At 34.8% G+C, this 23,770-nt stretch overlaps 1 protein-coding gene across 1 annotated transcript in view; it reads right to left on the bottom strand.

Moving 5' to 3' along the window:
• LOC149903244 (transducin beta-like protein 2) overlaps positions 1-23,770 on the bottom strand; it is an 84,059-nt gene that overhangs the window by 23,175 nt on the left and 37,114 nt on the right. The window contains exon 3 of the mRNA XM_090109104.1: positions 14,713-14,933. Within this exon, the coding sequence (XP_089965230.1) occupies positions 14,713-14,933 (221 nt within the window). The remainder of the gene's footprint in view (positions 1-14,712; positions 14,934-23,770) is intronic.

Here is a 23,770-nt window from a genome sequence, read left to right as displayed (position 1 = left end):
TGTTCAATACAACTAAAGTTTCAAAATAAACAATATCCAATTTAGCAACAACAATAAATAACATATAAAAACCGACACACATTGAAACTTACAACAAATACAGCGACAAACAATCTAATTTGCATTATAGAGCGCTCGTGTTATTTTTGTAATTGCCTGAATAATTATCTGACCTAATTACTTGAACATGTGCTTGTGCGTAATTAATGTGTATCGTATACTAATGTTTTGTTCCTTATTGGCCAATACTACAAGACGCTACAATACATAATTATGCCATTTGAATTGTAAAAACTAACCGTAAATTAAATTCGATTTGACGAAACGCTCTACTTATTTGTCGTTCTGCATGTTCCGTAAAATGTGTCATATTTACATATAATGAGACATTTTATTGTCTTTTACAAACATAAAAATGCACGTTTTAAAAAGGGTCCTTTGTTTAACTTAAACTCTAACTCACGTAAAGACCGTTCATCGTTTAGTAACCTCTAAAGTGAACAACACATTGAAAACATTGAAATCTCTATGTTAGAGTAATACCAGTGACATCAAACTACATACTACATACTATATACATAAGAGCGAGCGCGCACGAGCAACTTTGTCTCCGCAACTATTTTGTCTCCGCAACTATTTTGTCTCTCCACCCATGGGCTAGTATGATAGTGCGCGCACGTAGCGACGCAACTCCCCATACAATTGATGGGAGAGACAAAATAGTTGCGGAGACAAAGTTGCTCGTGCGCGCACTGTCTAATAGCAAAAGGTCAAACAGCTGATAAGTGACTCCAGCACCAACTCTGGTTGGACGCAACGCGCCGTGTGGACTGGCTCTGAGTTGAGAGTGAGAGACGATACCAACTGTGAACAGCACCTCACTCATATTTCGATCTTCCGCTGTTTGTCAGTAATAATGCAACTTCGTGTTCACAATTCACATGGAGACAATTTTCCATTAATATAAAGATACGATACATTTAAAACAATATTACAAATTACAATATAACAATTACTGTACAAGGAAATTGACAAGGATACGAAAATTTTTCAGCCCGATAGCAAATTTATCAAGCTAGAAAATCGCTTTTTTTTTTTTCATGTTGAACTCATCTTTCACACAACACTAAGCCAGAGAGTTTATAATGAATACATTAGCCGATACAATAACCAAAAGGCCATTCAATCTCCAGATTAATAATATCTAATCGTTTAACCTGCATAGAAATTAGACCAGAGAAACGCACCACTCGGATAGCGATTCCACTTCAACCATTACTGCTCTTACTAAGTATATGAAAGTACTAGCTTTCCGCCCGCGGCTTCGCCCGCGTTCTCAAAGAAAAACCCGCATAGTTCCCGTTCCCGTGGGATTTCCGGGATAAAACCTATCCTATGTGTTTATCCAAGTTACCCTCTATATGTGTGCTAAATTTCATGCAAATACATCCAAGGAATAAAAAGTTTCATACAAACTTCTATCCCCTACTTTACCCCTTTAGGGGATGAATTTTCTAAAATCCTTTCTTAGGGGACGCCTACGTTATGACATCTACCTGCATGCCAAATTTCAGCCCGATACGTCCAGTGGTTTGGGCTGTGCGTTGATAGATCACTATATCAGTCACCTTTGAGTTTTATATATATATAGATAATAGAAGTTATTAGTTTCTCGCCGCATTTTCTCCCGCTTTGTCAAACTGAACAAATTATGTTTTAAAACTGTAAACACTCTATCTATAAAAAAACAGATCAAAATCCATTGCGTAGTTATAAAGATCTAAGTATACGTATGGAAAGACAGCGAGAAGGGACATTGTTTTATACTATGTTATTATTGTGATTATACAGGGTGTCCCAAAAAGTAGTGATGAACGGAAGCTGGGAGGTAGAGGACCTAGAGAGCTATCCGAATCACCCCCATGTATGTTATGCGATTTTTCGTATTTTCGGAGTTATGACATTTTTTTCAATTTTTTTCATCTATCGCTGAGTACGATGAGATTTTTATTTATGGTGACGTGACTTATTGCGCTAGATGCTTGATTTTTTTTTGTGTGGTAAGCTGAAAGATAGGCCAATTCAGTATGGTAACATTTACTATCGTTAGATCTTCGAATGGAATAAAAAAAGAATTAAATGCCAAGAAAGATAAAATTACCCAGTATGTTCACAACTTCAAGGGCCCATAAAAAAATAAAATCACATAAAAAAAAGTTTTCCATTAGGCTTTTAAAAACTCGCTCTATCTATCAGGTAGCTACCCTAAAAATTTCATTTTATTATTCAGAAGGCTTCAATCGAAAAATTGAAATCTAAATGTGGTAAGTGCAAAAATTTTATTAACATGATGATCATTAAAACCAAATTAAAACCCATAAATAGGTGTTTAATTACCAGAAATTTTTAAAATAACCCCGCTGTTGCTCAATGCAAGTGCGACATCACCGTAAAAAGTTGTCTTTTAAATGTCTGAATGCCCTTTTATCATTTTTAATGGTTTCTTCTGCTACTATGAATTTCCGGGTTATTTCGTCCAAATTGTAGCATTCTCTCAAGTAGCCGAGGTCTTTTTAGTATCCCCATTGAAACAAATCAATGGGGTTTAGGTCGAGGGACCGTGCAGGCCAGGCTTTAAGGCAGGCGTCACCAGCGCATGCGCAGGCTGCAACGACCAATCCATCTTTCAGGGTATCTTTGCCCTTTAGCCTGGCCTCGACGGTCCCCGGACATAAACCCTATTGATTTTTTTCCGTGGGGATACTACAAAGACGAGAGACTGCCACAATTTGAACGAAATAACCTGGAAATTCATAGTAGCAGAAGAAACCATTAAAAATGATAAAAGGGCATTCAGACATTTAAAAGACAACTTTTTACGGTGATGTCGCACTTGCACTGAGCAATAGCGGGGTCATTTTAAAAATTTCTGGTAATTAAACACCTTGTTATTGGTTTTAATTTGTTTTTATTAATCATCATGTTAATTCAATTTTTGCACTTACCTCATTTAGATTTCAATTTTTCGATTGAAGCCTTCTGAATAATAAAATGAAATTTTCAGGGTAGCTACCTGATAGATAGAGCAAGTTTTTAAAAGCCAAATGGAAAACTTTTTTTATGTGATTTTATTTTTTTACGGGCCCTTGAAGTGGAGAACATACTGGGTAATTTTATCTTTCTTGGCATTTTAATTCTTTTTTTTATTCCATTCAAAGATCTAACGATAGTAAATGTTACCATACTGAATTGGCCTATCTTTCAGCTTAGCACACAAAAAAAATCAAGCACCTTCCGCAATAATTGACGTCACCATGAGTGAAAATATCACCGTACTCGGCGATAGGTGAAAAGTTGAAAAAAACGTCATAACTCCGAAAATACGAAAAATCGCATAACATACATGGGGGTGATTCGGATAGCCCTTTAGGTCCTCTACCTCCCAGCTTCCGTTCATCACTACTTTTTGGGACACCCTGTATAAAAGCAATCAATTATCTTTTAGTTGCATAGACGTCAAGGCTCCATACTGCTACAATCCCGCTACTGTCTCATAAAACAATAGACGCTATTAAATTCAACCTCACAAATCAAACAATGCTAAGATCAAACCATGTATAAGTCGTGTCTAATTAAACACACAGCGAATAATTAATTATTTTAACCAACCTTGAGCGAATATTCGATGGGCGTACGTCTATATGTACAATTAATCACACAATTTACATGTCTATCTAAGTTTCGTAAAGCTGTTGTTAAAATTAGTATCAAGATAATTCATTAGCTTTTAGCCTATTGAGATTCGTAGCTTAGAACAACGAAACTAAGTAAGACATGTTCAAAACTGTTGACGAAAAAGTACCATGTCAAAATTTGCCAGCTTCCATTCTAGGACTTTAAGTCCTCGACACTGTCAAGTACACTTGTCATGCAAATTGTACCGTGTTTCATCACTACTGATGTTGCAATCACCATTGTTTCAATCTTATGAAAGATTAGGCTCCACATGCCTTATCGTGCTGATATCCGTGATAAAGGTTCATTGATAAGCAGACAATTCGTTGAACTCATATCAGCTGTTAAGGTCGTATATTGAACTTGGGAACTTTATATTAATTATACATACGATAATTATTAATGATTGCAGGGCTTCATTGGAGTGATTGTTCGAAATTGCGAAAATATTTTCTTTCCTTTTATTATGGACGCATAGGTTTATTAACCTTTTTAGGTAAACGAACAGCTACTTGGAATAACGGTTGACCCTTTCTGCGGTCAGTATTTAAATCACTATAATATTTTGTATTACCATTTTCCAGTATCAAACGCACGTTTTCGGAAAAACCTAATTGATAAGTAAAACCAAATAAAATTAAAATGTTATAACGGTTCTTCGATTTTCGGCATATCATTTGACAAGCAACACTTCAGAAAAACACCACGCACTTTTCTCTTAGAAACGTAAACCTTAAAGAATAACATTTTTTAGATATACAGGTACAAGATACAACATTGAAAATTTTATATTTACCTTGCTAACGATGTTTGTCTTTCAGCTTCAGGTAACCTATGACCTTATGTCTAGAAAATGTTTAAATTACACAAAAGAGTTACTTACGAAGCCGTCACATAAATGGAACAAGATAAAGGGTTAGGATAGTGATCTGAAACCCTGTCAAAGGATCTAACATTTTACAAGAATGCACCGAACAAAAGCTTACAAGAAGACCTTTCAACGTCTAAGATAATGCCATTGTAGCAACAATGTAAAAACGTTGTATTTTCCATTGTGTAGAATATAGATCATATTCCATTGAGTGCTTATGAGAACTCTTAGTTAGACAACAAAACGTTTGTCTGCACTGCGTACAACTAAATTTACTACTTTTTCTTTGTTTTATTAATTAACTGGCTTTCCGCCCGCGGCTTCCACTTATAACAACATCAACAAATATATACTAAACCTTCCTCGACAACCACTGTATCTATTTAAAAAAATGCTTCAAAATCCGCTACAGCGCGAGTATGTTTTTCAGGTTTTTCAAGCTCATACAAATCTAATACATATTATATCTAACTGAAGATAATGTTTCCATATCTTAATTTGACTCTTGACAACAGGCTTTAAACGCATTTTACTGTTAACTATAATTCAATATTGTAAATTTTTAGATTTTACTAATGAATATGAACACAGCACTTCCAAACTCATTTCCGTAAGAATCTGAAAAGTACCAACATTAATAATTACAAAATGACGCATCCACCATTACTCATATAACATATTGCATTATCAATGCGCGTACGCACGTCTAGTAACAAGATGTAACGGTTTCGTTTCACAATTATACAATTACCAGCTGGCAGTTTTTGCCCGCTTTGTTGAGGAAGATTTTAGTATATAACTTAATAAATGCATACAAAGGGATATAGGGACAGAGAAAGCAATTTTGTTTTATACTATGTAAATGAAGTAAAGTTTGTAGAGATTAAACGAACAATAAGCGGTAATGCGAAAATGGTTATACTTCAAGCAATAACCTAAATAGTTTAGTTTGAAAGTGGTTATGTGATACTTAATGAGTTATGCTGTGAGAAGCTTTAACATAATCCATGTATTATTATCGTGTTCTTTTTGAGTTGGAGAAATTTCGTCCATCACTTCCTTATTATATAATGCTTTGTTTTACGAAAGAGTTTTTAATCTCTACTGTTTAAAAACATTGGGATAAACTTTAAAAATAAATTTCAGTATGACTAAATTAATAAGACTTTTTTATCTTTACATTTTCAAATGTATAAAAGGATACCTAAATATAAAATAACCCTCTTTCTGTCTCAGTCGGATAAAAATTAAAAACAAGTAACAAACTCGTTAAAATGCCATACAACCTTCATTTTCTCAAATACAATTATTTATTGTTTTTACACTAATACCTGTTTCAGCTGCGAAACCTTCACACGTCGCATTGGCTAGGTCACTTTTTTCTAACAAAACACAAAATTGTTATCTTGGAGTAGGTATCTTGTAACAAATTGAAAATTAATGAAAATCCAGATACAACTCACGTAATTAAATTTCATGTTTATGGTCCATTCTCCATTCCCCTGCCTTCTTAGTTTGATGAAAATAAAATTACATCCCACGGAGTTTCAAAAAATATCTTAGTGAATCTAGAAAAATAAGTCTGAAGAATTGATAAGAAAGTTACTTTTATATTAGGTACTTACTAGCTGTGCCTCGCGGTTTTACCCCCGTGGCTCCGCTCCTGTTGTTCTTAGCGTGATGATGTATAGCTTATAGCCTTCCTCTATAAATGGGCTATCCAACACTGAAAGAAATTTTCAAATCGAACCAGTAGTTCCTGAGATTAGCGCGTTCAAACAAACAAACTCTTCAGCTTTACAATATTAGTATAGATGTTAAGACACCAAAGCAACCGAATCGGGTTATAATTTCCAGTTCGGAAATGAAACAGTTTACTGATAAACACCTCAATACAATTTCTTGTTCGTAATGAGTCTATTTCTGTTAATAAATACACCACTTAACACATGTTATGACACATGCCTCGATTGATCTACTACGTCTCACTACTATAAATGGTATCAATTAAAAACTATTATAGATTACTAGCGGTCCGCCCCGGCTTCGCCCGTGGTACATATGAAAAATAGATGTTGGCCGATTCTCAGACTTACCCGATATGCACAGAAAATTTCATGAGAATCGGTCCACCCGTTTCGGAGGAGTATGCAGACTAACATTGTGACACGAGAATTTTATATATAAGATATAATATTAGTCGTATTTGTGACGACACAAAATGTTTACAAGAACTGGAATGGGCTGTTTACAATTTAAACGCATTCTAATTTGTAGAAAAAATACTTAAATTAGTTTGACGAGGAATGGAAAAAGAACCTTAATCAAGCGAAAACTTCATCATAGGAATTACTATCTAAATAGATTCCGATTCAGACATTCCCCGTAATAAATGCACGCAACACATACCCAGTACATGCATTTAATATGGTAGTTGCTATTGGGATTTCCAGCAAAGATAAAACTTATCGAATAACCTGCAAATTATACAAAGTAATGCATAAAATCTGAGGTGAAAATACGTATAATCCTCTTGGTAACTCGATATTAAAGTAGACCTATTGTCACACCCATATGCATTATCTTAGTAACAATATTGACTTAGATACTATTATTAACATAAACAATAATTTGTTGTGTATTCAGCAAAATTCGAGACATCTTGTAAACATAAGCGACGATGGCGTGATCTCAGTGTATTTTTGATAACACCCAAACGACCTAATTTTTTTATCGAAATGCATAACAAGCTGGTTGATAGTCATATCGATTATTATTTACGTTCTTATTAAATAATCGACGTAATATTTATTTATTTATTTATTTATTTATAACACTTCATTGTACAAAACAATATAGGAAATGTGGTAGATACAAATTAATGAGGTACAGAAATTTTGCACAATAGGCGGCCTTATTGCTACACAGCAATCTCTGCCAGGCAACCTGGTAGGAAAGGAAATGTAAGAAGAATAAGGATAGCGCAAAAAGAAATAAAAGAAAGGATATATTAAAAAAATGCCTACATACTACATAAACTACATATACCGGTCAAATGTGGCTACTTGACCACATTTTTTTACTTTTTCTTAGCTAACTTATTTATATTAAACTTTTATTAACATTTTATGATTTGTTCATGTCATGAATGATTTCATCATTCACTTTTACTAGGTATTTCTTTAAAATATATTGAATCTTACATTATTTACAAATAAACGTAATACAGGTCAAGTTGACACTGATGTGGTATCTTGACCTTGCACATCAGTTTTCATAGGTAGATGCTTAACATTCTTGTTTTAGGCTAAGTTGCTATTACTTTTTAATTCTTTGACTTTTTAAATATTGCAGCCCGAAGCTTTACAATAAACTGTTAGGCTCTGGCTACCTGGTCAAGTTGCCACGGGATTTGTAATGATTTCATACAAAGCATTACATGTCGGATAGGGTTGTCACAAACAAGACACAAATTTTAATGAACTATTTATTTATTAAACTAAATTTAATACATATGTATATGTATATTACTTAATACTTATAGGTATTTATTAATAGGTAAGGAAACATTTATTTTTCATTAGAAATATGCTAAATCGTTGTCATCAAAGAGAGTATAAGTATCTGGATTGTCCGAAATTTGCAGCAAATTTATTGATTTTACTATGCAAAACTCGAAACAGATAAAAAAAGGAAAAAATGCAGTCACGTTATTTTTTGTGTCAACCCTAGGCGTAGGTCAAGTTGCCACGCAGCGGTCAATGGCAACTTGACCTAACCTGAGGCATCAATGCCCAAGCAAATATTTCGACAGATGAGCCTAAAGTTGGATAGTTCCCACTGTAAAATCAATCTCTAGGGCTTATTACACAACATATCAAAACTGTACTCACCTGAGATGTGCAGTTTAAGCTCTACAAACATAATAATACTGACACCGGTAAAAGATCCTTAGTCACAGTCACACTTCGATACGTTATATTGCGAGAACCAACAGCGTTACCGCTTTAAAATTAAAATATGTCGCCAATTAATATTTTAAAAACCTACCAACATCGATACGTTAGGTCAATTTGCTTTCAATTCTACAAAATTTGATATTTTGTTGTTAAACGGAAGGTGTGGTCAAGTTGCCAAGTAAAGGTCAAGTAGCCACATTTGACGGTACTGTACATAGATACCACATAGTTATATAAATATACTTGTATTATACACTACACAAACTACAATAATATATATATATATATATATATATATATATATATATATAGTAACAATATATACAAAAATTATAATTATACATAAATTAATGCAACTATTGCATGGCTAGATAATGAGCTTTCAATAGGGACTTAAAAGAACTGAGCGTTTGTGCACGTCGGATACTTTCCGGCAAGGCGTTCCAGAGCTGAATGGCACGAACAGTAAACGAATTGTCATAAAAGTTTGACCGATGGACAGGAGTACATAATAATAAAAGGTTGGAAGAACGAAGAGTGAGAGTGTGAGTAGAGCTAAGATAGTTAAAGTTGTTTTTTAAGTAGGACGGTGTTTTAGGGTGAAATAAAATACAATACAGGAGATGAAGAATGTGAGTATTCCGGCGGAAGCGAATGGGGAGCCAGTTTAATTTTGTTCTAAACTCAGAAATATGATCAAATTTACGTAATCCATAAATAAATCGTATACAAAAATTTTGAAGCTTCTCAAGGGTGTCTAGTTGGTATTCGTGGAGATCTGGATAGGATGAATCGGCAAAATCAAGGAGAGGAAGGAGTAAAGAATGAGCTAACGTAATTTTCGTAGCGATCGGTAAAAAGTTTCGTAAGCGCCGTAGTGAGAACGCCGATGAGAAAACCCTTTTACGGACTTGTTTTATTTGCTCATCCCACGAAAAAGTTTGGGGTCAAGTGTCAAACCAAGATTTTTTACTTGTGTGCTATAAGGGATAGACACACCATCAACAACGATACTTGGTAAATCGGCCCAGTCGATTTTTGATACGAGCTGCCTGCTTCCGAAAATAATAGCTTTGGTTTTAATTGGGTTAACTGTTAAACCGTAATGTTTACTCCATGAGACGATTGTCGCAAGATCAGCGTTTACTTGAAAAATCGCTTCAGGTAGTTCGAGTAGTGATGCGTGTTTATATAATTGGAAATCGTCTGCATACATATGGTAGGGTGACTCAATATTTTTGGAAATGGTGTTAATAAAAATGGAGAAAAGGAGGGGAGAGAGAACGCCGCCTTGAGGAACGCCAGCAGTAACATTGCACCAAGATGAGGAAATCTCCTCAATCTGTATACGTTGCCGACGTCCCCTTAAGTAGCTATGTACCCAATCGATAGCCGATGCAGATAAATTAAGGGACCGCAGTAAAGCCAGCAATATGTCGTGATCGACCGTATTGAAAGCGTTACTAAAGTCCAGCAACGTTAGAATTGTGAGCTGCTTATTGTCAAAACCTCGCCGGATGTCGTCAGTGATTTTGATAAGTGCAGTGGTCGTACTGTGACCGGGACGGAAACCAGATTGGAAAGGATTAAGGAGATTATTGGAGTTAAGGAAAATACTCAATTGCTCTTGAACCAGTCGTTCGAGAACCTTAGAGAGAAATGGAAGGATGGCAATGGGTCGGTAATCAGATGTAGTGGAAGGGTTAGGAATTTTTGGGAGAGGTATAATGTGAGCACTTTTCCAATCATCAGGAAATGTGCCAGATGTAATGGAAAAATTTAGGATATGTGTGATAGTAGGATTGATTATAGGGAGGATTGGAATGATCATGTTCCGACCAATGCAGTCACTACCGACGGCCTTTGAAGTGATTGACAATATGCTTTTCTTAACACTACACTCGGTAAAACGATTGAATACAAAAGGAGGAAAGCTGGAATGGGGTAGGTTATTTAGGTAGGATAGTGTATGAGATTTAAGGGTAGGATGGAAATCTGAGGGAGGATTGGAAAAATGGGAATTGAGAACATTGGCCTGGGTTGAATTAAGACAAGGATTTTGTTGGGATCTGCCAATTCCAAGGGATCTAAGGAATTTCCAAGTTTTAGAAGGATCACCATTGTCAACCGACTTAGATATATAAAGTCGTTGAGCATCCCTACACAAAGTATTGCAGCGGTTTCGAATTCGATTAAATTTTTCACGATTTATATCCGAATTAGACAACTTTAATTTAGTCTTTGCACGCGCCTTCTTCCGTAAAAGTGATTTAAGGTTGTCGGTCATCCAAGGGGCAGGCAGGTGTTTCAACTTAACTGGACGCATAGGAGCATGCGAATCATAAAGTTGAAGAATTAATGAATTAAAGAGTGACACTTTATCATTGATGGTTTCAGCAGACGAAACAACCGACCAGTCCATGTTTATTGCGTCTTCGCACAAGCGCTCAGCATTAATTTTACCGAAATTACGTTGCAAAATAATCTTAGGTTTCGATTTAGGAAGTTTTAATTTGTAAGAAAGGAAAATAAGGTCATGAAAGGAAAACATGTCAGCTGAACGCTGTCCGTGCTCAGCGACATGCGTTGGGGAGGAAACAATGATGAGATCAAGGAGGGATGGGGTACAGTTGGGAGAGGATGGGGTACAGTTGGGAGAAAAATAATATTGAGAGTCCAACTGAATTGTATCATTAATTGAATACACTTGTAACCGTGATCAATGGTGGTATTAAGTAACATAATATAAAGCAACGCAGCTGCGAAGGGGGAAACTAAATCCAGACTTGTAAATATTAAATCATGAACATTAACCCAAGATCTCTAGGAAATATTGACAAAATTTAGTTTTAGATCCATTATAGGTACTAGGTAGGTAGATTTCATTTCATTAACTTTATGGAAATATCATCGGTGTTATGGAAACCATTACGCAAAATTCTAATCACAAATCATACAATCGGTATATGCCATGTCTATGCGTTTTCTTATATAATATTGTAATGTAGGTTAATATTTCGACTTATTTCTATACGAAGACTTGTCGCATATTATATCGAACCACATTATCACTGGTTTAAAGGTTCAAGTAGTTTACTGACAATATTTTCCCTATAGCACACTGCACACTATTGTAACATTACGATAGGTCTTAAAACAAGCATAATTATCACAAATCTTAATTACACTGTTGACTTGTATCCACTATCTACACGTGGTCTTCCGCGTTTGTTGCATGCTTATTGGCTCATGCAAAGCAAATATTTGATATAACTCAAGTATGTTTTAAACATTGTTTGACCGTCCTTGTCAATATTGACATGTGAACACATTATGCGCAGTGACCTTTCCATAACCCATATAGGTACCTACTGAATACATTAAAATGGTACCCATTCTTACAAAACAGTCTGATGTTATCAGCTATACGTAAATGAAAAAAATCACTGTATGAAAAACTTACAAGCGTAATTGAGCCCAAAAAGGTATTCGAGATCTATGATTATATCTGCTTTTTATGCAAGTTTTGAACTAATTTAAGATTGTAAGTTTTTCCTCTTATTCTCGTTTGGCAATTTAAATAACAACATCTATACGTGTTCTTGTCTTTTATAAATTATACCTCAATTGCACTAGAGAAAGGAAAATAAAACGGTTGGTTACGCTCAGTGGTAATAACGTGTCGGTCGTCTAGGTGCAATGGTTGGGTGCTCGTTACAACAAGCGGGTCGCGAGTTTGTCCCCAGGAACCATAGCATCAGATTGACATATCTTAACAAAATTGTTTGCTATGTACTCGAATAATTGTCATCAAGTCGGAGTTAGTTAAATGGTAGCAAAGCAACTCTAGACATTTCCAGAGTGATGATGGCATTTAGATATTATGTTCAGGCAGAGACAGGCTTCTTGCTTGGCGTTCATATGGGTGACTGTTTTCATAAAAAATCGTGTTCGCTTACTATGTAAATAACTGTCAAGTGTAGTTAAGTAGACAGCTCTTACATTGAAACATCTTTAGCACATAAAAATTGAAAGTTATGAAGCTTGAGTCACTGATACACGGTCGATCCAATCAAAGATGTATTTAAAGTGTCCTTAAATCTATTGCGTAAAGACGGGGTTTTATACTGTACAACCAAAATAAAACTGTAAGTCTGTACGTTAAACATCAATTGCAGAAATAATATAGCATTAGGAAAGTACGTGTACTCCTTTATATGCGAAATCTATGTTTCAAATGTGATCAGTTTATCAATATTTATACCACTGAATTCAGTCCGATATATAGTTTTCGACATTTGCCGTAAAATCATACGTCAATCTCGCTCATACGGCTCAACGGATCAAATCAAATTTGGCAGAATGGAGGACTATCAACGTGGGATAGGCTATTTTCAGCTCGTAAAATTTCCATACTTCTGATCGCCAGAAGCTCGGATAAATAGATATTTCAAGCGACCAGGTTTTAGTGGAATATAATTTTGCTAAAAGCTAGAAAGTAATATTCTTCAATTATTCCATTATTCAGATTAACATTTCACGCAAAAAGCCTAGTAGCTGCTATACCTTGATAGAAAGTGAAAGAGCTTTAGTGGTAGCATATATAAGCATAGCGTTCAAAAAAAATCAAATTTATATACACATGAAATGGCGTAAGACATACTGTAACTCAACATTCATCTCCTTCACAAACCAATCAATCCTTAAAAGTAAATACATACTAAATACTGATAGCACTAACTACCCACAAGCATATTTCGTTTACCATAACGTAAATCTTGCAAAATTCCTCACTTGAATAGACAAAACCGCGTTCAGCCATAGTCTACCTCAACAACAATAGCAGATAAGTAACAAAAATTGCGTGTCGCATACACACAATCGTACTCAAGTATTCACAGTGAAACCGAAAGTAAAAGTATGCCAAGATAATGCGGCTATATACGTTGTGTATCGTTAGGGTTGCCAACTTATAGTTATTAAGAAACAATGGCCATGCTATAAAACTGGCCAGAGCCGACCATTGCTATCAAAAACAAAGTGCCTGTATCACATATTTAAGACTTAAAAGATTTGTTGAAAGCTTCTCGAAAGAAATTTCGAAGTGCCGAAGTTATTGTTCTTGGATTGTGGTTAAGATTAGCTGGTGATATACATTTTAACAATATTTTTGTTATTTCGATTTAAAATTAACAGTTAAAAACATTTTATTCATAAAGACCACACACAGGTACCAGCCCTATTCACGCTCCATACAATTATCTACTGACCGTAAAATGCCGCAAGGTTTGTTAACAACGTTAGAGGCTCATCTCGTAGTTTTTCCACAAAACCGGTCAGCTTATTTACATTAACATTGATTTTATCTCAGTTTTTCCGGAAGCGTTTGTCGAATTTTAAACGACATTGAATTAATGACTTAATGGATCCGTAGCAGGAAAACAGATCAAGTGCGTAGACCACGTAAAAGGGATTTGTAAGATCATAATGACGAGGAAAAGTCAGAGGTTCAATTAATTTTTTATTTCAATATATGCATCATCAGGTGCTTAATATTCCTGCGGCATACCCAGTGTCCGATGTGGGACAGACGTGTTCAAACGTGTTTCTTTTTGTTTTGGTGTATCGTTTGCTATGTATTTGTTCATCGTGTTTAAGAAAACGTACCATAGGTGATGACTTATCACTTTCACTCCAAAAGAAATTATTCACATGCAAATAAGACTTAAAATATTCTCTCGTGTAAAAATTACATCCTAAACGTTTTTTCAATGTCTTAAGCTCAGTGTTAAATGTTAATAGGCAAAGTACTCATAATCTCTAGAAAAATTATGAGAAAGTTAAGATAAATGGAATACAACAGATAATAAATGGCAATAGAATCTATACAATATACGTGAAACAATTTATCAGAGCGCGGAATCCGCAGTTTTACGAGAAGTCTCTTACGTGTTTTGACTATATGAGTATTGATTACAATTGTTTATAATATCCTGTATCCATTCTTTTCCTGCACCAGAGCTCTTATCATATATACAATCACCACTATCTTTATAGAACGTCTAAAACAATCAGACAAAATCAAATAGATTGTTGTGATAAAACTATATTTAAGGCTTTACCATAAAATTGATTAGATTGACTTACCTTATCAAACGTGATGGCCTGCGTAACCGAGACAAGCAAGTCTTTCTTCTTTTCCACCTTATAGCCCATGATCTGGTTCTCCCTGACGGTGTGCACGACGATTCCCCTCGAGTCCGGGCTCCAGGCGATGTGGGACGCATAGTCGAACTCAATATTGACCCGAAGGTTCCTGTGGTCCTTGTGACTTAAGTCACGTATGTCCCAGAGAATCACCGAACCATCTGCGCAAAAAATTTACTATGGCAGAGAGGCGTGACAAAGGGATGATAAATGTGTTTTCTCTACTGTTTACTATAAAAGTGGTGTTTAATTCTTTGAAAAAAGTAAACTAAGGTGTTCCACCTTCTAACAGCAATAATAGCAATCAGAATCATTCAAGCAACTCTTTTAAGCCTAATTGTAAGTAGTATTTTCGAAGTATTTTTCGACACGCAAATAACGTTCGACTGACAAATGGTTTTATAGACAGACAGTTCATTGTAGCAGCTTTTAAAAAGGCTGCTAACCATTTTTAAAAGCTGCTAGTGGTTAGGGAGCCAGGTGCAAATTTGGTTAACTATTTCCTCTCAAGAGATAATTCGTCAGACGCATGAGAGTATAGTATTATAAAGCCTCGTGAACGTCAGCTGGCGCTCGGTTGGGGGGGTGAGCGGTTGTAGCCTCCCAAGCACATAGGAAAAAAATTTTCAATTCCTCTCAGCTAAAAATTTGTCAAATTGTAGCTAACCCAATATCTCAACGAAAAAAAATAGTCAGCTGGTTACAACATGGTGTATTATACGTCAGCTGGTGTCTCGAACATGAAAGTTAAATTTAAAGAAAAATTTATTTTCCGTTATTTCCTCTCAAACAAAAATTTACCTGATGATAGCTTATATGTAACTGTGGAGAAATATATATGTCAGCTGGCTGTATCTTGGTGGAAAAACCGTCCGCTGATACGGGAGGCTACAACCGCTCTTCCCCCCAACCGAGCTCCAGCTGACGTTCACGAGGCTTCATAATACTATACTTTGATGCATTTTACTAATTACCGCTTGAGAGGAACTTGGTCATAAAATCTGCTGCTGGCTCCCGGACCATAGGGCAACTACAAAATTAATAAATTGTCATGATTGCATCCAGTTTAGTGTTTCTTATTTCAAAGTGGTTATTAAGTAATGTTTGCGAAACATCTTAAACTTTAAAATATCCTTTTATATAACGTTGGACATACAAATTAACGTTTTTGTATACATTATAACTTATAAGTAAATTCTTGTTCATTCTCTACGCTTGAGTGCCACAACTTGAGATAAAATATTTTGTTAATACTTCCTCAGTTGAATTAATTGCAAACGACAACAAAAAAGTAACGTTTTTGTCTTAACCTCGATGTTGTCAGAAAAAAGTATCTAGTTACTTACTAAGAAAAAAATCAGACATTTTAATTAATTATGCAACCGTATAATTAAGTAACGTTAAATAGGGATATAATGACGTGAAAAACTGTTTGAACGTGAATATCACTACATAGTATAAAACAAAGTCGCTTTCCCTGTCCCTATGTCCCTATGTCCTTATGTCCCTATGTCCCTTTGTACGCTTAAATCTTTGAAACTACGCAACGGATTTTGATGCGGTTTTTTTTTAATAGATAGAATGATTCAAGAGGAAGGTTTATATGTATAATAACATCCATTAAATAGTGGAGAAGTACTGTTATTTTTGAGGTTTCTAATGTGATGTCGTAAAAAATTACATTTTTTCCGCTTACATTGCAAACGCAGGCTGAGGCCTACGAGTTTTATCAAAATAATGTACTAAATATTATACACATTGAAAAGGTCTAAAGAAAAGTCCGCGATGGTATATGTCTATCTCTTATGGATAACCCACAATAACTTTTTTTTGTCATTTAATTTTTACGACAAATAATGGCAAATTTTCGATGCGATTTTAACCAATACAGCATTAATCCTTAACCAATTAAATACCTCGAATACATTGTTCATTTAATATAGATCTATATGGCCCTTTACACCGTATGATTTAAGTGAATATTTTCGAAGATATTACAGATTTAAAAATTGCGGGACGTAGCCGTTGAGCCTTTGCGGCGGTACCGGCCGGCCGCCCGGCTATCTATTTTATACCCGTGCGAAGCCGGAGCGGGCCGTAATGTTTTTATATACAACGTTCACAGTTTTTCTGTAGTGTATTTAGTATCAGCATTGCACCCGTGCGAAGCCGGGGCGGGTCGCTAGTGATGAATAAAACGAAATCCACTAACTCCAACTGCAACATTTTCTAGATACGCTCCTATCCTACAATTATTAAGTATCCAGTTGAAAATTATGATCATTGTTACACGATATTATATTATGTCTTTAAACCTTAAACCTTATTATAATACATGTTGAGTGTATTGTCTAAGTATTTTGTGAAACTAAAAAATTAAAGCTCAACTCCCAGAGCTATTTATACGTATAAACAGAACCTCATGAATCTAATGTCAAAGGTCGTCCACCCATAAGTAATACATTAGAATGCTTTACTTATATTGATGTAGGTACACATTTTAATATTCTATGAATGTAAATAATTGTTCCCTTGTCCGATGGAATTCATGTAGTCACGACGGATCAAATTATTTTATTTTTATCTGGAGGCTTCATATTGATGTGTATTGTGTACAATGTCAGACATCACGGTCGTGACAATAAAACGCATTATAGTCAACCTTGCATCCTGACCGCACGTAGGCAGTACCGCCCACACTCTTTAATTAAATGAAAATATTTCGGGGTGGTTTATTTATTTAATTAATTTCTACCTTTTATGTCGTTTTTGTCATAAAATGCTCATACCAAGTTCATTATGGGTACAGAATATGCAAAATCATTAAGTTCTGTAAAAGCCCACGTTTTAAGATAACGTGTTGTTAAATAATAAAAACATCTGTTTTTACTATCTTAAATACGTTGTAAAACCGTAGGTACTTATTTTTTCTTGATTCCTTTCTCTGGACCGACGCAGCACCGCGTGATCCTATACCTGCTTCGGGATGGGCAGTTACGAGTAATCCATTCCATAACATTCACTAATAATACAGTCCGCTTAATTTCAGGCTTAAAGAGAGAGAATAATTTTGTATGCGTTCAAAAATGTGCCTTATTATGCAGAGAAAGCGTGCATACGGATAAGTAGGTACCATATTATTTAACTCAATTGGAATATAAGATCGACAATGCATTGCCAATAACAATACATGGAGGTAGGATTCAAATGTAAATAAACTTAAATCTTAATCCTAAGATCTTAGCATACATAATAAGAACATTCATATAGATAGTATAGTTTTTAAATAAATCTTTTGTTTTATCTTAAGTGAAGACTGAGACAGTTTAAACATGATGTGTCATCACCAACCATTGCAGGCTATCTCGGAGCGCCTGCACATAGTATTTCAATATCTAAGTCATAACTCATAACACTTTCCGTGGTGTACATAACATTACAATTTAGCAAACTGGGTAAGCGTGCAGCAATGCGGGAACCGGTAAAAGGTCACCAGAGCAGATATCGAAACTGAGTCACTGTACCAAGGCCTTGGATTTCAGCGGCTGTGAGCGCAAGAGCACTGAATAAGTGACGGTAACTGACCGTTCAACCGCGCACTGCTTTGAAATCGCTACTATTGCAGCGTGCATTCACTTGGCAAATCTGTGCTCATTGTATATAGTCGACCACGCTGTACCATGAATGAGCTGCATTGTTGTACTTCTTTGGTAGTGTATAGAAAAAAGTATGTTAAGTTCCCCACTGCGTTACTACAACCAAGTCAGGTATTATAGCCCAGGGGATATTCAGTAACCACTCATTCATTATGTTTTAACGATGCCTAAATTGGATGGTTTGGATCAATATTTATAGAGATTGGTTTACCAGTATTTACTAGAATACGCTCACAACCAATTATAAAGAATAGTGCTATTTTAGTAAAACGGCATGGGCATTCCAAACACATTTTTTTGAAGTTTCAAGTAATAGTGTAATTTTAGTACGACTTGGGCTTTCCAAACTGTAATTATCTTTATAGTTATTGTACGATAAGATTACAACAAAAAGACAGACTAACCAACATCAATAAATTCTCATGCAATCCGCTTCATTAATGTTAATGCAACATTTCTGATAAACTCACGTAGCTAGAAGACAAAGCGTAAACATTTCCAATAAACACGTGAACTGCTTGAGGTTAATATTTTTCCTCTAGTCATTTCACATTAGCATTAATAAAAAATCTCTACATGTCGCAATAAACATCGATCGAGATGACTTGTATCTCTACGTTTACCTCGAGCGCGGGCGTGTGACGTCAGCTTACTCCGCTGGATCCCTGATGACGTAATGTCCGGGGAAGTTCGCCTACGCGATATGTACAGGAAATTTGAGGAAATAGTTTGTTTTTGTCTCTTTATGAGTTTCATATAATACGTGTAGAGACTGGAGATAATATTAATGTTCGCAAGTATTAGTTATAGACTATGGTATATCAACACATAATGATTTATTTTCTCATGTAATTTTTAACGCATTACGCATAAGTTACAATTTGCTATGCTACACTTCTGAGTTCTGACCTACGCTAAGTTAGTCGTACTTGGTCATAATTAATTATGTAGAGTTCTGGCGTTCACAAACGTTTGTAACGTTTATTGATTATTTAATTAATCACCATCAATGGAAGGTGGTACGTAATATTTTAAAATATTCTACTTTGGCTATAAAGATTAGTATAATTATAATTTATTTATATTTTCATTTGCATAGCTATCAACTTCTTTGGCTCTCAGCCGATAAATAATTAAATAATTTATCTGTATCTACTATATTTGTCTGCACATCGAAATAATCCTTACAAAATAAACAGTGGAAAATATTTTGGATATCATTGCCAAACCATTTTATCAATATGTACTTTATTAAATACATTCAGAATTCGTTCACCTTCAGTATACCACCTACCAGACTCATGGCACATCTTTTTGTTTCCCTTGGAATGTTTTTGTAATACTGAACCTGTTTGCCTTCATTGCCCACATGCTTATAAAAACGTATGATTCATTTGGTTGGACTTTTTAGTGACCCATCAATGGCTTTGTTAGTTCTGTCCTTATTTCCTCTGAACTAAATGGGAGGTCGTTTTTAATAATGAGATAAGCTTCTACTCTTTATATGCATGTAGTGAAAACGTAAAACACTTAAAACAAAGTGAGTGGTAACATGAGGAGATTTGACGGAAGAAAATAGAAATACAACAGACATCAGCATTTAAGCTCCATAACGTAATTAGGCCAGTAGAAATCGACACTAAAAAACCCTAAATTCGCAAAGCACGATGTAGATTTGAATTTTTGGTATGTTGTTTGGATCAGTTAGGGTGATGTAAATCCCAATTTGCAACTTCGAAAAAGTTGTGCTCGCTGCGCACCACGTGATAAACTGCGAAAATTTTGGACTTTTTTCACTTTTTGCTCTAAAAGTCATAAACTATGCGTTTCCGACAAGTATGATTCAGTACATAAATTAAGGTTATTAAATTTGCAACAATTTAAGCCTAACCGCAGCTCTCTAAACCTTATAACGACTAAACTGTGGCCATTCGAAGATGGTTCATTTTTCCCGAAATATTGAAATTTTTAGTTTTGCTCCCGTTTGAAGCAAAATATTGGCAAAAACCGCTCGTTCTATGAGAAGTTCGTATAATAAAGTTGTAGTGCATTTAATTTTCTTTCATAAGAGCATAGAACAAAGTCTGTGAGACAAATAGTTCACTCACAATATCTGAAAAACAAAAAGAAGGTAGAAATAGATTTTTAAAGAATTGAAACTGAGGGCATATAAAAACATAAAAAGGATAATGCTTTTTCATTTGCAGGATAGGTAATTAACAAAATTACAAAGATAATTAAATTTGCAACAATTTAAGCCTAACCGCAGCTCTCTAAACCTTATAACAACTAAGCTGTGGCCTTTCAAAGATAGTCAGTTTTTCCCGAAATTTTCAAATTTTTAGTTTTGCTCCCGTTTGAACCAAAATATTGGCAAAACCGCTCGTTCTATGAGAAGGTCATAAAATAAAGTTGTAGAAAATTTAATTTTGTTAATTACCTATCCTGCAAATGAAAAAGTATTATCCTTTTTATGATTTTATATGCCCTCAGTTTCAATTCTTTAAAAATCTATTTCTACCTTCTTTTTGTTTTTCAGATATTGTGAGTGAACTATTTGTCTCACAGACTTTGTTCTATGCTCTAATGAAAGAAAATTAAATGCACTACAACTTTATTATACGACTTTCTCATAGAACGAGCGGTTTTTGCCAATATTTTGGTTCAAACGGGAGCAAAACTAAAAATTTGAAATTTTCGGGAAAAACTGACTATCTTTGAAAGGCCACAGCTTAGTTGTTATAAGGTTTAGAGAGCTGCGGTTTGGCTTAAATTGTTGCAAATTTAATTAGCTTTGTAATTTTGTTAATTACTTATACTGCAAATGAAAAAGTATTATCCTTTTTATGATTTTATATGCCCTCAGTTTCAATTCTTTAAAAATCTATTTCTACCTTCTTTTTGTTTTTCAGATATTGAGAGTGAACTATTTGTCTCACAGACTTTGTTCTATGCTCTAATGAAAGAAAATTAAATGCACTACAACTTTATTATACGACCTTCTCATAGAACGTGCGGTTTTTGCCAATATTTTGCTTCAAACGGGAGCAAAACTAAAAATTTCAATATTTCGGGAAAAATGAACCATCTTCGAATGGCCACAGTTTAGTCGCTATAAGATTTAGAGAGCTTTAATTAGGCTTAAATTGTTGCAAATTTAATAACCTTAATTTATGTACTGAATGATACTTGTCGGAAACGCATAGTTTATGACTTTTAGAGCAAAAAGTGAAAAAAGTCCAAAATTTTCGCAGTTTATTATTTGCGTATAATCTTTTTTCCTACTTTCCCAAATTTTGTAATTTTGTTAATTACCTATCCTGCAAATGAAAAAGTATTATTCTTTTTATGATTTTATATGCTCTCAGTTTCAATTTTTTAAAAATCTATTTCTACCTTCTTTTTGTTTTTCAGATATTGTGTGTGAAATATTTGTCTCACAGACTTTGTTCTATGCTCTTATGAAAGAAAATTAAATGCACTACAACTTTATTATACGAACTTCTCATAGAACGAGCGGTTTTTGCCAATGTTTTGCTTCAAACGGGAGCAAAACTAAAAATTTCAATATTTCGGGAAAAATGAACCATCTTCGAATGGCCACAGTTTAGTCGTTATAAGGTTTAGAGAGCTGCGGTTAGGCTTAAATTGTTGCAAATTTAATAACCTATATTTATGTACTGAATCATACTTGTCGGAAACGCATAGTTTATGACTTTTAGAGCAAAAAGTGAAAAAAGTCCAAAATTTTCGCAGTTTATCACGTGGTGCGCAGCGAGCACAACTTTTTCGAAGTTGCAAATTGGGATTTACATCACCCTAACTGATCCAAACGACATACCAAAAATTCAAATCTACATCGTGCTTTGCGAATTTAATGTTAATTTCCACTGGCCTAAATATTGTAGTATTAAAAACTAAAAATAAACTCCAGTACGTAGAGATGCATAAATAGTAATTTCCGTATAGCTGCGCCAAGGTTTATCATTTCAAAGCATTAAATATTTTATTCGTAAATCAGCGAAATCCTCGCATATTGTACATAATATAATTTTATGTTAATCACAACTCGTCAAACATGTACGTACGAGTGAAACAGGTTTTTAGGTCAATAAAGATCGAATAATATTCACACACATAAATCGATATTCCTAAAAAGATGACAGTTTGACCTAGTTTTGATAAACGCTACATCTTTAACCTCAAAGAGATGATAAATGTTCAACAATTAATAATAAACGACACTTCCCTTTATGCCTCGTATATGTAATATGCAATTTCAACTCACGGTCTCATGGTTCAACGTACTCTCAAGGGAACAAGGAAGTCACGGCTACAAAAAACTCAAGCCTCCAAGTCATCTGCGTAGGTATTATACATGCCCATAACTCGTCTATGTTTATAGATACAGTCGCACACGTTGGATCACATAATAACGAGTTGTTCATTTAGCTAGTGAGTAAAACAAAAACTAGTCTGTGTCAGTATAAGCTCAAGGTCCGAGGCTCTAGTCAGTTCTTAACCATCTTCCTTCAGAGGATTTATGTAAATTAGTGTTATTAATTAACTAAGATGTGAACATATTATTTTAGCGAATTATCCGTCGTTTTCTTAAATACACGTGATTTCCAAGTACTTACTGTCAGCACGTCAATCAACATTGTAATAGATATTTATTATTTACTATTCATATTCATTTATTTGGATCTTGGGCACGCTCGCATAAATTTTCAACTGTTTCAATGAAATACAACAATCGTTAAAATATGAAACACCTCGTCTACGTAGCATGCCTTATGTAAAGGGGAAGGGGGGTTAACGTTGTCGACATAGGTGGCTAGTATGGTGTCACGGCGCCTCGGTGGGGATTCTCGTAGGCGTGTCGAGGAGCGGTGACGAAACGGCCCCACACTTTGTGCAACTTATTGCGAAACAATAACGAAGCGGAGGCGAACTCTGGAAGGCCCATGGCCAAACGAACCAATATTGTCTCTCATTGTACAACCAGGCGCTTAAATTAAACACGCAACTCTAAGCTATATCAGCTTCCGTTAAATGCTAAATTCCTATTCAAATAACTTCTCACATCAATCTCTACATACTTACCAACTTACCAGATTTACTAGATTTTGCCTACGCATTGGGGCTCAATACAAATGTTGTTGATTCAAAAGTAGGTTAACTTGTTTCAATTTACGAATACAATCGACAATCGTGTAATATTCATGATAGAGCCTTTGTTAATATTAATGATGAAATATGTATAAGATTTTATGTCAAAACATAACATTTCGAATTAACTTCCATAATGCTATTAAACAGTTCCTTTTAAAACCATAACT

This window comes from Colias eurytheme, chromosome 13, assembly GCF_061535395.1.
Source record: "Colias eurytheme isolate Ceu_HAF_F1 chromosome 13, ilColEury1 Martin Lab GWU primary, whole genome shotgun sequence".
NCBI lineage: Eukaryota > Metazoa > Arthropoda > Insecta > Lepidoptera > Pieridae > Colias > Colias eurytheme.
Note: the sequence above shows the minus strand (reverse complement) of the source record. Positions and strands in the feature narration are given on the sequence as shown.